Genomic DNA, 12437 nt, shown 5'->3' with positions numbered 1-12437 from the left:
TTTGACCAGCTTGGTTTATTTTCTGTCCCTGCCTTCTTCCCGGGATCTGATCACTTGTGTGGTCACCAGACTGACAGTGAGCGGACAGACACGGCAGCCGACGGGGAAACCACTGCCACCGAGGTTGGTATGCTGAGGGTGGCCTCGCGGGGTGTTCGGCGTGTAAGGACCAGGCATAGGAGCTGTGTGGTGGAGATGCATTCTGATCTCAACAGTGGGAGTTCAGTGTGTTTTTATTGTTAGACCAGCGGTTCTCAAGCTCTGGCACCCATCAGTCAGAATCACCTGGAAGTTCTCCAGAATCTATATTTCTACTAAGTTCCCAGGCAGATGCATTGACTCTGCTAATGTTGGAATCACCTGTTGAGGGCCACTTGCCTAAACTGTAAACAAACAAACAAAAAAACAAAAAAAACAGTATCCTCTTATCTCAAATGAGAGGCTATTTGTTTGATAGCTATGATGAGTGGGAAGAAGGGTCACAATGAATTTAATTAACGTATTGCCTGGATACAGATCTACAAGTATTTTAAAATCCCAAATGGTCAACTTGTTAAAAGAATACTTTCATAACTCATTTTGGTAGCCTTTGGCTATAGATAAGGATAACTCGTAACAAGTGAATTCTATAAGGAAAAGAAAATTAGCAAATTACTGTTTGTATTTTTATTGAAGAGAAATGCAGTCACATTGAGCAGTGACAGGAGATAGACTATGCTGTCGTTTCTTCTTTCCTCATTCTTTACAGTACATTAAATATGTGTGTGTGTGTGTGTGTGTGTGTGTGTGTGTGTGTGTAACTCAGGCTGCTTCCCAAAGCTTTCCTACAAGCAAGTAATTAAAATTTCTGGAAAACAGGGTTTTCTCTATAGTGACAGAAATCAAGATGTTCATTTCTCAAAGTGTTAGCAGAATTGAGTTTTTCCTTTGTGATATTTACTTTGGGTTATACATTATCTTTCATGTCATCCAATCACAACATGTTCTGGTTTAGCATTTGGGAAGTACTAAAAATGTTAAGTGGTACTTGTAGATCACTTAACTGTAACCTAATGTCTTCAGAGCAAAGATTACATACTGGCTTTTTTTTTTCCTATGATATGCCAGTGTTCTATATTCAAAGCTTAAAAATCATAATTTTGTGATGTCAGTGTTATCAAACTATTATCCAAATTGTTTTAAGCAACTATATAAATCTATTACATGTTAATAACTTTCTATGCCAAATATCACAAAAATACACCTGGAGTTTATAGTGAGTACAAGTTAATATATTCAATAAATTTCACTGGAATCCTAATGTGTGGTTTAAATGAAAAATGTTTTAATAGTACTTTGACTTAAAATTTACTATGTAACATTTAAAACATGTAAGCAACTACATGAGCCATCAGATTGTGAGGCTTAGTGGCCCTCACAGACCCATAGGAATGAGCGTGTTTCTCGGAGCAGTAAGCTCATGTGTGCTGTCACACTGTTGCAACGCTCCCCTCCCTCTGAGGTGACCAGCGCATGAGTGGTACAGCTTGGGGTATACAGAATAGACGGTCTTGTTCCCACTGACAGTCAAGAAAATGCACCCCAGGGGACTCTGTGATTTAAGGCCCCTGGCTTAGACAGGACCTGTTGCTCACCCCTACTTTCACTCTGGGCCTCTTCTTGGCTCCATAGAGGCATAAAGCCAGCCACGGTGAGAAGTGCAGTTTCACCACTGCATGCATGTGTGGCTTGCCCTGCTTACCCAGTTACCGGCACTAATAAAAGCAACCCAATGATTAGACAGCTCCTTGAAATTAGAAAACTCAGGACAATGAATTTGGCTTTGGGATCAATATTCATTTCTCAAAAATTCAAAAATTGTCCTGTCTACATTTTAAAGAAAATGATGGCATGGTTGATTCTATTTAGTGTTTTTTTTAACTTCCTTGCTTTTCATGTGTTAGTCTTCTTCCCTCCCAAATTTATTGTTAAGTGTATAGACTCAAGAAAATCAAGGCCTCGACACTGAACTCGTTGAGCCTCAGTTCTCTGGTCTGTAAGCCGAGGATCATAATAGTTGATCTCGCAGGATTATTGTGAGCATTCTTACCCTGCAGAGGAGCCCTCATTATTGTGTGGTCATCGTCACCCTTGTCAACTGCAGTTTTAATCTGGCTCCCTGGGGTTCCTGACCCATTTTTAGAATTCATCAAAGACAGCGTGACAAGCCCTTGCTGGGGCCATCCCAAGCACGGGCATCTGTTCATCACAATGCCAAAGGCCCACTGAACGAGGATTGGTTGGCTCGTGTATTCTCACTCAGCCACCTCCTTTGTGTGTGAGAATGTGTGGTTTGTGAGTAACGATGTGCACATTTAACCCTGCACAAGGATGCCATTGCTAGTGCCCGCCTTCAGCAGATTTATAGAGGCCATAGGTCTTCGGTCTTAGAGTAAATTGCATGGTAAGACTTTATCTCCCGCTCTTTCCTGATGCTGGCAGTCGGACCAGGAGGAAGATGCAGAGCTCAAGGCACAGGTAGAAAATTAAAAACAAAACCAAAACCAAACCCGGTGTGTAAGAGTCATTGTTTGTCTCCAGTGTTCAGATCTTGCAGCATGCTCCGTAGCTGTTACCATGCTGTTGGTGCCGTGTGTAGGGTGGCGTCTGTTCCCTTGACTACTGAATCCCTTACCTTTCCCTTTCTTCTCCACTTTTTTCAGAATAGTCTGATTAAGCGAATAAAGGGTGAAAATGTGTATGTCAAACATAGTAATCTTATGTTAGAGGTTGGTATTGGTATATACCAGTGCATGTCCTGTGTGTGGTGTTTTCCGTTTAGTGACATACCTGTGGGCTTGTACCATGATGCATGAACTGTGTGCTCACCTGCTCATATGTGGATGACTTCTCTGATTCCTTGTTCTCTCCTAGATATAGAACCCTTCTCCTGTGTGTGTATTTATTTTCATTCTCTCTGGCTACATGTGAATTGTACTCTTTACCTTTTAAAATCCTTTTGATTTTCATGCTTGTGTGAACTAGATTTTCTCTTGCTCCTTTCCGTGGAAATATCACATTTTCACCAGAGTGTTTGTGGTAGTGTCATGAGCCCTGATCAGAAGTCTGTTTTATTTTGACTACTAATGAGGTTGACATTATTTTGAAAGAAGAAAAAGAGCTGAAAGCAAAGCAAATGTAAAGCATTGACTGTTGAATTCTTTATGTCCTGAACATAGGAGCTAGATAAAACTCAAGACGAACTGATGAAACATCAAACCAACATTAGTGAGCTGAAAAGAACTTTCCTAGAAACCTCAACAGACACTGCCGTAACCAATGAGTGGGAAAAGAGACTCTCCACCTCCCCAGTGCGCCTGGCCGCCAGGCAGGAGGACGCACCCATGATCGAACCGCTTGTCCCTGAAGAGGTCAGTGTCCCCACTTTGGGCTGGAATTGTCTTATGTTCACTAGAGTCGCTTCTCTGCCGGCTGTGGGACGGGGAGGGGATTTGGTGAACTGTGGAGGAGAGAATCTCACCTCTTGCCTGTGTCTAACCTGAGCTGAGATGCTCAGTGCTCCCCAGGAAAGATGCCAAGTAAACTGAGCCGGTGGCCGAGGAGCAAGCAGTGGCATCCGATGGTGCTTCAGATCAGGGAGCCCCGGGGACACCAGAGTCCATGCGCCAGCTGGCTTTGACCATAGTCCTAGATGGGACAGCTGGGAGACACAGACAGGATCTTAGCAAGTCGTCACTGTTACCGGAGAAATTGCAGGGTTCTTGTCTTCCCGCAAGAAAGAATTCAGGCGTGAGACAGAGAGTAGTGGGAGGTAAAATAGCAAGGTTTATTAGGGAAGGGACATCTGTAAGGGTGGATGGGCACCCCTCCAGACAGAGCCTGAGAGACTGGGGTGGGGAGGGAGGAGCAAGGTTACATGATTGAGTAGAGAGATTACACCGGACCAGGCCAGGCGGCGGCTCAGCAGAGAGGCAGAGGGCTGAGCACGCAGTCTGGTTGAGGCCGGGGGTTTTTAAGGAGATGGGTCTTTGTCTTCACACATCTCCTCCTGAAACAACGGATTTTATGACTGTAAGCTCCTATCTGAGTTTTTCCTTGAAGGTATCAGACAGGAGGAAGCCTAGCTGGCACCGTCCTGGGTTCAGAGGAAGGGTGAGCAGGACCCCCTAGAGAATGGGGATCGGAGCAGGGTGTTTGAAATGCAGACACTGGGCTGCATCTGGGAGATTGTGGAAGATTTGTCAGGCAGAAGGAGTGGGGATCTCCACCTGGTAGGTTATCAGGTAGAAGGGGGCAGGGCAGGATGGGAACACTGGGCTGCCCCTGAAGCATTATCGGGATAACTTTGAGATGTAGATGCATATGCTGGACGTAGAAGTCTTCTCCGGAGGCCTTTGTCACACACACATAAGCTCATACCTAACTTCCTGCCTAACAGTCACCTGTTCTGAATGCACTTCCTTCTGCTGCTGCGTTAGAAACACTTCCTGTGTGCATGTCTCTCGTCAGCTGCAAAGTGAGGCCTGTGGAGACTGGGTACTGGTTCAGTGGTGATCTGACATTGACAGCATCTCAGGACACATTTTACTCCGAGATACTAATGCCAGGCCTCTACAGGAGTGATGAGTGATTTTTGTGTGTAACTGGTTATTTTAATGCATTTGTAATCAGTTTTACTTGATTTTTTGAAAGGGCGAAGCAGGGCCCAGAACCTTTTTTAAGTATCATTCTTAGATCTAGGAGAGCACTCTTTTTTTTTTTTTTTTAAGGAATACAAATTTCATAAGGTACAACTTTTAAGAATATAGTAGGAGAACACTCTTTAAATGCAGCCAGAGTGGGTGAGAACCTAGCAGGTAGGACGTGAAAGCTCCCATTGTCTGGGACCCACAAATGGCTGCAGTGTTAATTTGACTGTTTCCTGTTAGGTATCATCTGGCTTTATCTGTCTTTCAAAAGGAGCCATAAAAAAGGCAGCCTTCTAGCCTGATATTGATTAATGTCCTTATCAGGTCCCCTCTGTACTGTGAGACAGTTGTCAAGGAAGGAACTAGAGGCAGAATAAAAAGCTAAAACTTAGGCCTTTAAGGGAGAAAAATCCTTTAAATAGCAGTCTACTTACAATGTATAAGTCCTTACTGGGGAATAAGAATCAAATTACACTCTTTGCTGATCATTTTCTCAGCCTCCTTTGAAATCTGTTTATCAAAAGTGACCAGAACACCCTGTATTCATGACAACTCCAGTCCCAGCTGGAAAGGGGAGAGCAAATATCTGTGTGAATTAGTATGAACAGGGCCCTTTAATAAGCAGAATAAATGAAAAGTACACAATCAAAGCATTCCTATACCATTTAACACCATTTCAAATTCAAATTGCTTGTATTTCTAGGGACCAACATTTGACATTCAGATTAAGTATAATATACCTTGCATTATTAAGAATATCATTTATCAGCCATGCTCTCAAAAATTTTATTGTAATTGGTCAAGTTTGTCTTAACCCTATTTTTGTTATCTCTTTTGGAAATAACACACCAGCTCAGAAGATGTCAGATATGGAACTAAGTTACAAAAACACAAAATAAATAGACTTTAAAAAATAAAAACACACACCCAAAAAGCCAATCCTCTCTTCCCATGCTGTTGTTTAAGAAAATAGTAGCTGGTGGCCACTTGGAATGATAATTTGAGCAATAGCTTAGAGAAGTTAAGGGGTGATACTAATGAACCAGAGAACTTTAAAAGTCTGGGCCATTAGACTAACAATACTTTTAATTCGAATTCAATCCTGAATCTTAGAAAATGACATTGGATGCACCCAGGAGCACTAATAATTTAAGGAGGTGATACATTGACTACTCTGAATTTTCCCCAAATGTTAATGTATTTTCCAGGAAAACTGGAGAAGGCCAAGGAAGGAATTTTTTCCGCCTGATTAAAGGATAGAAGGAAAATGTCCTCTACAGAAGAACAGTGCACTTTGGTTGTACAAACTGGCGAGACCAATGGCTGTCTTAGTGCTTCCATGTCTCGGCCAAGTGGTCACACAGTTCCGCAGTGCTCCATTGCCACTGTACACAGAAGAAACGACAGGGAGAGCATGGCTGGGTATAAAGACAAACTTCATGAAAACACAGCCAGTTAACCTTGGTTGTCAAAGGTGCTCTGAAAAAACCAGCTATAAGGAACTTTTAAGTCCAGAGGAAGAGCGATCTCTCGAGGTGGCCAGTGCTCTGCTTCCCCAGGCAGGCCAGGCAGAGGGGTCCGTCTAGTCCCTTCTCTCCTCCATGACCTCCTGGTCATCAGTGACGTCCAAGTTTGTAATCCAGTTGAGGACCCTGAAGATAGCCTTAAGAAGAATCTAGAATTCTTATGCTCTAAATTATTGCCGGTTCCTATGTGAAAAATCATGGCTTCTGTCACTTGTTTTCTGAAGAGCACAAAAAAACATCATATCCTCCTCCCAGCTATGCACATATAAGGGTACGTCAAGAAGTTCATGGAAAATGGAGTTAAACAATAATGTACATTTTCCATGAACTTTCTGAAGCCCTCTTGTACATAGCATATTGATTTACAAGCACATAACTGAAGATTTTATTTTGAAGAGGAGGCATTTCTCAAAGCAAATTATTAATTTGATATCACTGTGTTTATATGGCCCACTTTAATTACACAGTAATCAACCAGTTTAGAAAGAGGTTCAGTTATTTGTTAATAGAAATATTTAATTTTTTAAATTGATATCCCAAGTAAAGTAGTAATATTTGTGTCATAATTGGGAAGAAACTTAGATCCAATGACCCAAGTCTTACAATCCCAAGCTTAGTTGGTTTTGTTTTTTTTTTCCTCACTAAATCTTTGATAAAATTATATTTTGGGGGAAAAAATCTAGTGACTTTTGATTTTAATGTAAACATATTTTCATTATTGTACCCATAGTGGTTGAATTCTAAGTAATATTATTTCTATAAAATGTGAACAGTTTATGAACAATTAGAAGAAAATTAAAGTTAGAAATACATATAATGACCTAATAATGATGATTATATTGTAAGAATTTTATGTTTGCTATGTAAAATGGGGATTTGATTGCCAGTGGTTACAAGTTTCAAATGTTTAAGTTAATATCAAACAAATAACAAGGATGCCTCAGGGCAGCAGATAATATCAAATCATTAATTTTGGGAAAGAGACAAATAAACCCATATACAGCGCCTGGCAGACATGGGAAGGACTGGTGTACGGTGTGTGCGAGATGCCAGGTGAGTCCTCTGCCCAGTCATTTCCCATGAAGGCCTTTCCCACCAAGGCCAGGTCAAAGCTAGAAATGTGTTCCTTCATGGTTACTTGAATACCTAAAGGTTCTAAATCACAAAACACAACACCCATTAGTGCCTATACAGCACCAGTATTGTCGTCTTTTTTAAATGAACAGTAGAGTGATTATACAGTAATTTCTTGGGCTAGGTGCTTAGCACAGTCAATTCTCGTTATCTCATTGGATTCTCTGTTTGAAATTTCAGCTACATCCCAAGATGCATTTGTAGAAACCCGTCATCACATTAGAGCGAATGACACCTTTGTGAATTTTGCATATCAGAATAAGGCCATGTTTCCTGAACATGTATAGAGATGAATGTTTAAGTAATTGTCTTAGCATTCATTTTCTGTTCTGTAATAAAATACCTGAAGCTGGGTACTGTGTAAATAAAGGAGATTTATCTAGCTTCTAGTTCATGAGGCTGAAAGTCCAAGCTTAGGCAGCCCCTGAGTGTGGACTCTGGTGAGGGCCTGCTGGGCTGCCTCACATCATGGTGGGTGGCATCATAGAGGGGTGTGAGCAGGAGCCATACATGGCCAGACAGAAATCTTAGCAGTTCAGGGGGCATTCTCACTTTCTTTGTAACAAATCACTCTTGTGAAAACTCCCTCCCTCCCATAAACTGGCATTAATCCCCTCTAAGGCAGTGCCCCCATGACCTCATCATCACCTCCCACTAGGCCCCTACCTCTTCGAGGTACCCCAGCCCTTAATACTGCCTCATTTGGGACCAAGGTTCCATCACATGAACCCTTGAGGGACAGACCAGGCCCAAACCATAGCAGTAACTCAAGGAAGTGGCCAGTACCTCTTTACCTGTCTGTTAGCTGAACCAACTGGTTAGGAGGTTGACCATAACCAGCATACAATCAGTTCTAAGACTCTATGCCCTTGTGTTACCTGTGTCTATTGTTAGACATACACAGTTCTGAATGTAGCCAGTTATAAGACACAGACATCTTTAAAATTATTTGGTTTCAGACAACAGGATAGGCTGAAAAAACCACTGTTTGGCTGCTGGTTTTTTGTTTTTTTTTTTTTAACTTTTCTGTCTGAGGAATAATATTAAACTCAGTGATTATAATTAGAGTTCTAGCAGTATTATTCTGAAAAATACCTATAATTTTGACCTTTCGTTCCTGTTTCTCATTTCCATTTGAAAAAGAGGCTATGATTGAAAGTTTAAAAAAAATCTATATTTAATGATTCCACATGGTACATTTTATCTTTTCCGATACCTGCCTTCAAAATGCAGCAGGAGAGGGATTTTTTTTTTCTCCTTTGAAAAGGACTTGTCTATCATTAGAAAGGATGACATGGGAATGAGGCCATCAAAATCCGTCAGTGGGCCCTGCAGGAGAACAGTCCAGATGTTCCATTACAACCTCTGGCAGGCAGATGATTAAATGTAGTGCTGGTGGATTTGTGGGCAAACAGGAATTTTAAAGAGTTCTCATAGAATTATGTTCACAATGATAAGGTTTATTTAAAGAATTCCGTTTTCCTGGAATGATTTTCCATGATTGTTTTATAGATTAATCTTCCAAACAAAACTTCCTGTCCCTACTCTGCATGTAACTGTGCAGAGATGGGCTTGGTGGCTAATGGATGACCATGTGGATTATGCCTACTTAATGCTAAAGAAAAAGTAGCTTAAAAGTAAAAAACCAGGAGTGCATGTTTGTAGCACAGCCTGTTAAGCTGCTACTAGGGAACCAGTCCTACCTGTACTTCTGGTCCAGCTCCTTGCTAATGTGCCTGGAAGGTAGCAGATGATGCCCCAAGTGCTTGGGTTCCTTCCTCCAACATAGGTGACCCAGATGGAGTTCCTGGTTCCTGGCTATAGTCTGGCTTAGCCATGGCTGATACAAGCATTTGGGGAGTGAACCGGAAAGTGGATGATTTCTGTCTTTCCATCTCTCTCTAGAACTCTGCTTTTCAACTAGATGAATAAATCTTTTAAAAAGTAAAAAACTAGTGCCTATCTTAAAATAGTTAATGTTTTGAAATGCTGTATGTTAAAGAAAAATGGGATTTGGTGTAGTTTCTTGCCAAAATATTTTGCAATTGGCTTTAAAAAGTATTCACTTAGATTGTTATAAAAGTTCAGATAAAGGCATAACTTTGAGTATTTTTTGTTTATTTGTGAGAAAGTAAATAAATCTAAGTATAACTTAGTTTATTGAAATTAGTCATTAATCCAATTACCTTGTGTGTACTTTACTCCTAACATGCAACACATAAATGGGGAATGCAATCACTCATCTGAAATATAAGTGAGAATTTAGTCCTAACGTAAATTTTTAAATTTTAACATTTCATTTTTTAAGCACTCATTTTTATGCTCTTACAGGTAGCTAACATAAAAACACTGTTCAGCTACCAAGAAGCCCTTTCTGTCACTCATATATGTTCTGTGTTTGTGGAAATGAGAAATGGTTGAGTCGTATAAATCTCCAAGTTTCAGGAAGGGATCTGTTGCCTTTGGAAATAATTATTGGAGACAGTTTCGGTCCATTTTGCAAATTAACAAATAATAATTTACTTCTTTAAAAGTTTGAATGAGTATCATGAGTATAGATTTTAATACAATAAAAGAACTCACTTCCTAACTTGCCTTTTTGGAAACTGTCTACTTCCTCTTCTCCAACCCAACCCCCTTTATTCAAACAGACCAAAGAAGAAAGAGAAATTTCTGAAAAAGTTATATTTTTGCAACAAGGAAGCTCTTCATTCCTTGAGTCTCAGGTAAAAATAAACATCAAGGACTTTGTAGAAGGAATTGCTGTTCAGACTTCAGTATTATTAAAATGTCTTTAGTTTTATTTTCCTGTTTAAATTTCTCTCATTTAAAAGTAAGGTGGGTCTATAAGTTTTGCTTCAATTCTAGGGAAAAGACAAAGGAATTTCCTTAGTATTTTCATTATTTGTAACATGTCACTTCCTTGTGCTTCTGTTAGGTGATTATATGTTGTCATTGAAGCACCATGATTGTACTTTTGTCTTAGTGAAACTTCACTGCCTGTTTTTACCCACAGTTGGTTTTTCTTTACTGTACTGTAGCTGACCTTGATTGATTTTGAAAGCTCTGAACTTTTATTGGTTTTCCCATAGCCGAGTGTGATCAAGAAAATGCAGGAAGGAGGCTCTGCTGACTCTATGGTTACCTCTCGTCAAGTCATTTTCCAGAAAACTGTCCCAGCGACCCTAGAGGTTATTTTTTTCAATTCATTTCATTTAACCCAGCACCAGCATGTAATCAAGATGTAGTCATTTTCCTTAAGGCACATGCTATTTCTAGATTCAAGTTTTCAGACTACCGTAAATATGAATGTAGAAAACATCCTAGATTAAAATGTAAACCAAAGCACTCACCCGCTCCTGGTTCCCTTCTGTAAGCTATGAGGCTAGTCAACTGCCCAGTGACATCTGAATACAGACTTTCATTTCTTCTGCCGTACTGGGATTCACATTGAGGAAAGTGGGGAAGAAGCTACTGAGACAGTGAACTTCAGTTGTAAATAAATTTGCACACTGCACACGTGGCTGTGATCTGTTTATACAAGTCTCCAACAGTGTCCCTCAATGGGAGCTATTTCATGGAAGTGCCTAGAACTCAGGCACACACGATATTTATCAGGTAATTGCTCTAGTGGAGTCAGATACCAACAAAAGGAAGTACAGCTCACAAACACAGAAAATTATAAGTACAAAAATGTGAATAACGTTGGCAAGTTCTTGTGAGAATGAGGGTTTTCAAAAAGTTCCTGGAAGATGCGTAAAGTGAAAAAAACTGCATGGATTTCAAAGCTTTTTGCACCAAAATACACTTTTTCTAAATGCATTTTCCTACAGACTTTTTGAAGTATCCTTGTACTTGAAGTATACAGTATATTTAACACAGAGAATTGTTCTTTTGTGTTCACATACAGAAACTAACTTGTAATAATGACTTCAGTAATGTTTTGTAATCTTGAAATATAAAATGACCATAGTTAATCACAAGATCAAATATATTTCTTGCAATATTGACCACCAAAGCATGTTCATGTCGAGAAATCTGAAAGTGTAATTCTGCCTAAAGAGTATATTCCAGGTTGAAGGTTATAGTTAGTAAATTTCCAATGAGAAGAGAATGCAGCTGTTAATTATTACACTGCCCGTCCTGTGCAGCCCCACCTCAGGCCTGCCTGTAGCTCTTGCCCTGATTTTCTTAAAAGGTTCTTATTTTAGAAATGAGATAACCATCAGAATTTCTAATTTAGCTTTTATATTTCAAATATAGGGCACAGAGGATTGGGTTATTGTAGACAAAATACCCACTGAGGTAGTTGATGGTGATTTGAAAAAGATTGTCACTTACAAGGTGGTGACGGTGAGCAGTAGAACTGGTGACCTCCCAGCCGACATGTTAAAATCTGGCTCCCTTGACATGCACGGCCTCCATGACTTGGCCCGAGAAGTGCACTTGAAAGAAGAAAGCAAGCAGAAGATATACACGCTAGGAAAGTCCTATGACACCGTCTCCGGAAGAGTTGTGACCATGACTGGGAAAGCCAAGGAGGGGGAAAAAGCAGAGCCGCCCTCCACACTGGAAACACCTCTGAAAACGGAGAGGGGCCCCGGCCTGGCGGAATATGAGGGCCTGGAAGCCCTTGCCGGTGAGAAACCCAAGCGAGGACCCGAGGTCCAGACGACAAAGCGGAAGTTGTCAGAATCTCTGGCACCCATCAAGGAGGCCGAGTCTCGTCGGCAGAGCCCTGAGGATGAAGACACCAGGAAGGCTGCAGAGCTGAGGCTGGAAGCAGCTGGCCACCCTGGGCTGGACAGCCTGCGCCTTGGCAAAACGGAGCAGGTGCAAGAGAGTGAGGTCTTGAAGGTGGGCCTCTTCGGTCCCCGACGGAAGAGCCTGTCCGAGTGGAGATACTCCCAGGAGCCAGCCTTGACCGTGGCTACTGCTCATTACCATACCGAGTCGTCCACGTCCCGCGTGGTGGTAACCAGTGGCTCTCATTCCGCCGCAGCTTTAGATTCCAGCATGACCTGTTCTGAGGCAGTGCCCCTTCCGCCCCACACCTTCCCGTTTCTCTTGCTGCTTGGCTTTGTGTTGA

At 41.2% G+C, this 12437-nt stretch overlaps 1 protein-coding gene across 50 annotated transcripts in view; it reads left to right on the top strand.

Moving 5' to 3' along the window:
- Nucleotides 1-12437, top strand: part of EPB41L3 (erythrocyte membrane protein band 4.1 like 3) — a 263630-nt gene that overhangs the window by 243732 nt on the left and 7461 nt on the right. For 19 of the 50 annotated variants that reach the window (XM_070049938.1, XM_070049935.1, XM_070049950.1 and 16 more), the window contains 7 exons: nucleotides 70-123; nucleotides 2482-2517; nucleotides 2703-2768; nucleotides 3219-3410; nucleotides 10000-10074; nucleotides 10441-10539; nucleotides 11612-12322. In XM_070049938.1, coding sequence (XP_069906039.1) covers nucleotides 70-123; nucleotides 2482-2517; nucleotides 2703-2768; nucleotides 3219-3410; nucleotides 10000-10074; nucleotides 10441-10539; nucleotides 11612-12322 — 1233 coding nt within the window. The remainder of the gene's footprint in view (nucleotides 1-69; nucleotides 124-2481; nucleotides 2518-2702; nucleotides 2769-3218; nucleotides 3411-9999; nucleotides 10075-10440; nucleotides 10540-11611; nucleotides 12323-12437) is intronic. The other 31 variants (XM_017344025.3, XM_070049948.1, XM_017344037.3 and 28 more) reach the window with 15 other exon arrangements.

The sequence above is a fragment of the Oryctolagus cuniculus genome, chromosome 10, assembly GCF_964237555.1.
Source record: "Oryctolagus cuniculus chromosome 10, mOryCun1.1, whole genome shotgun sequence".
NCBI classification, from domain to species: domain Eukaryota; kingdom Metazoa; phylum Chordata; class Mammalia; order Lagomorpha; family Leporidae; genus Oryctolagus; species Oryctolagus cuniculus.
The sequence above is the reverse complement of the archived record's forward strand: the minus strand, read 5'-3'. Positions and strand labels throughout refer to the sequence as shown.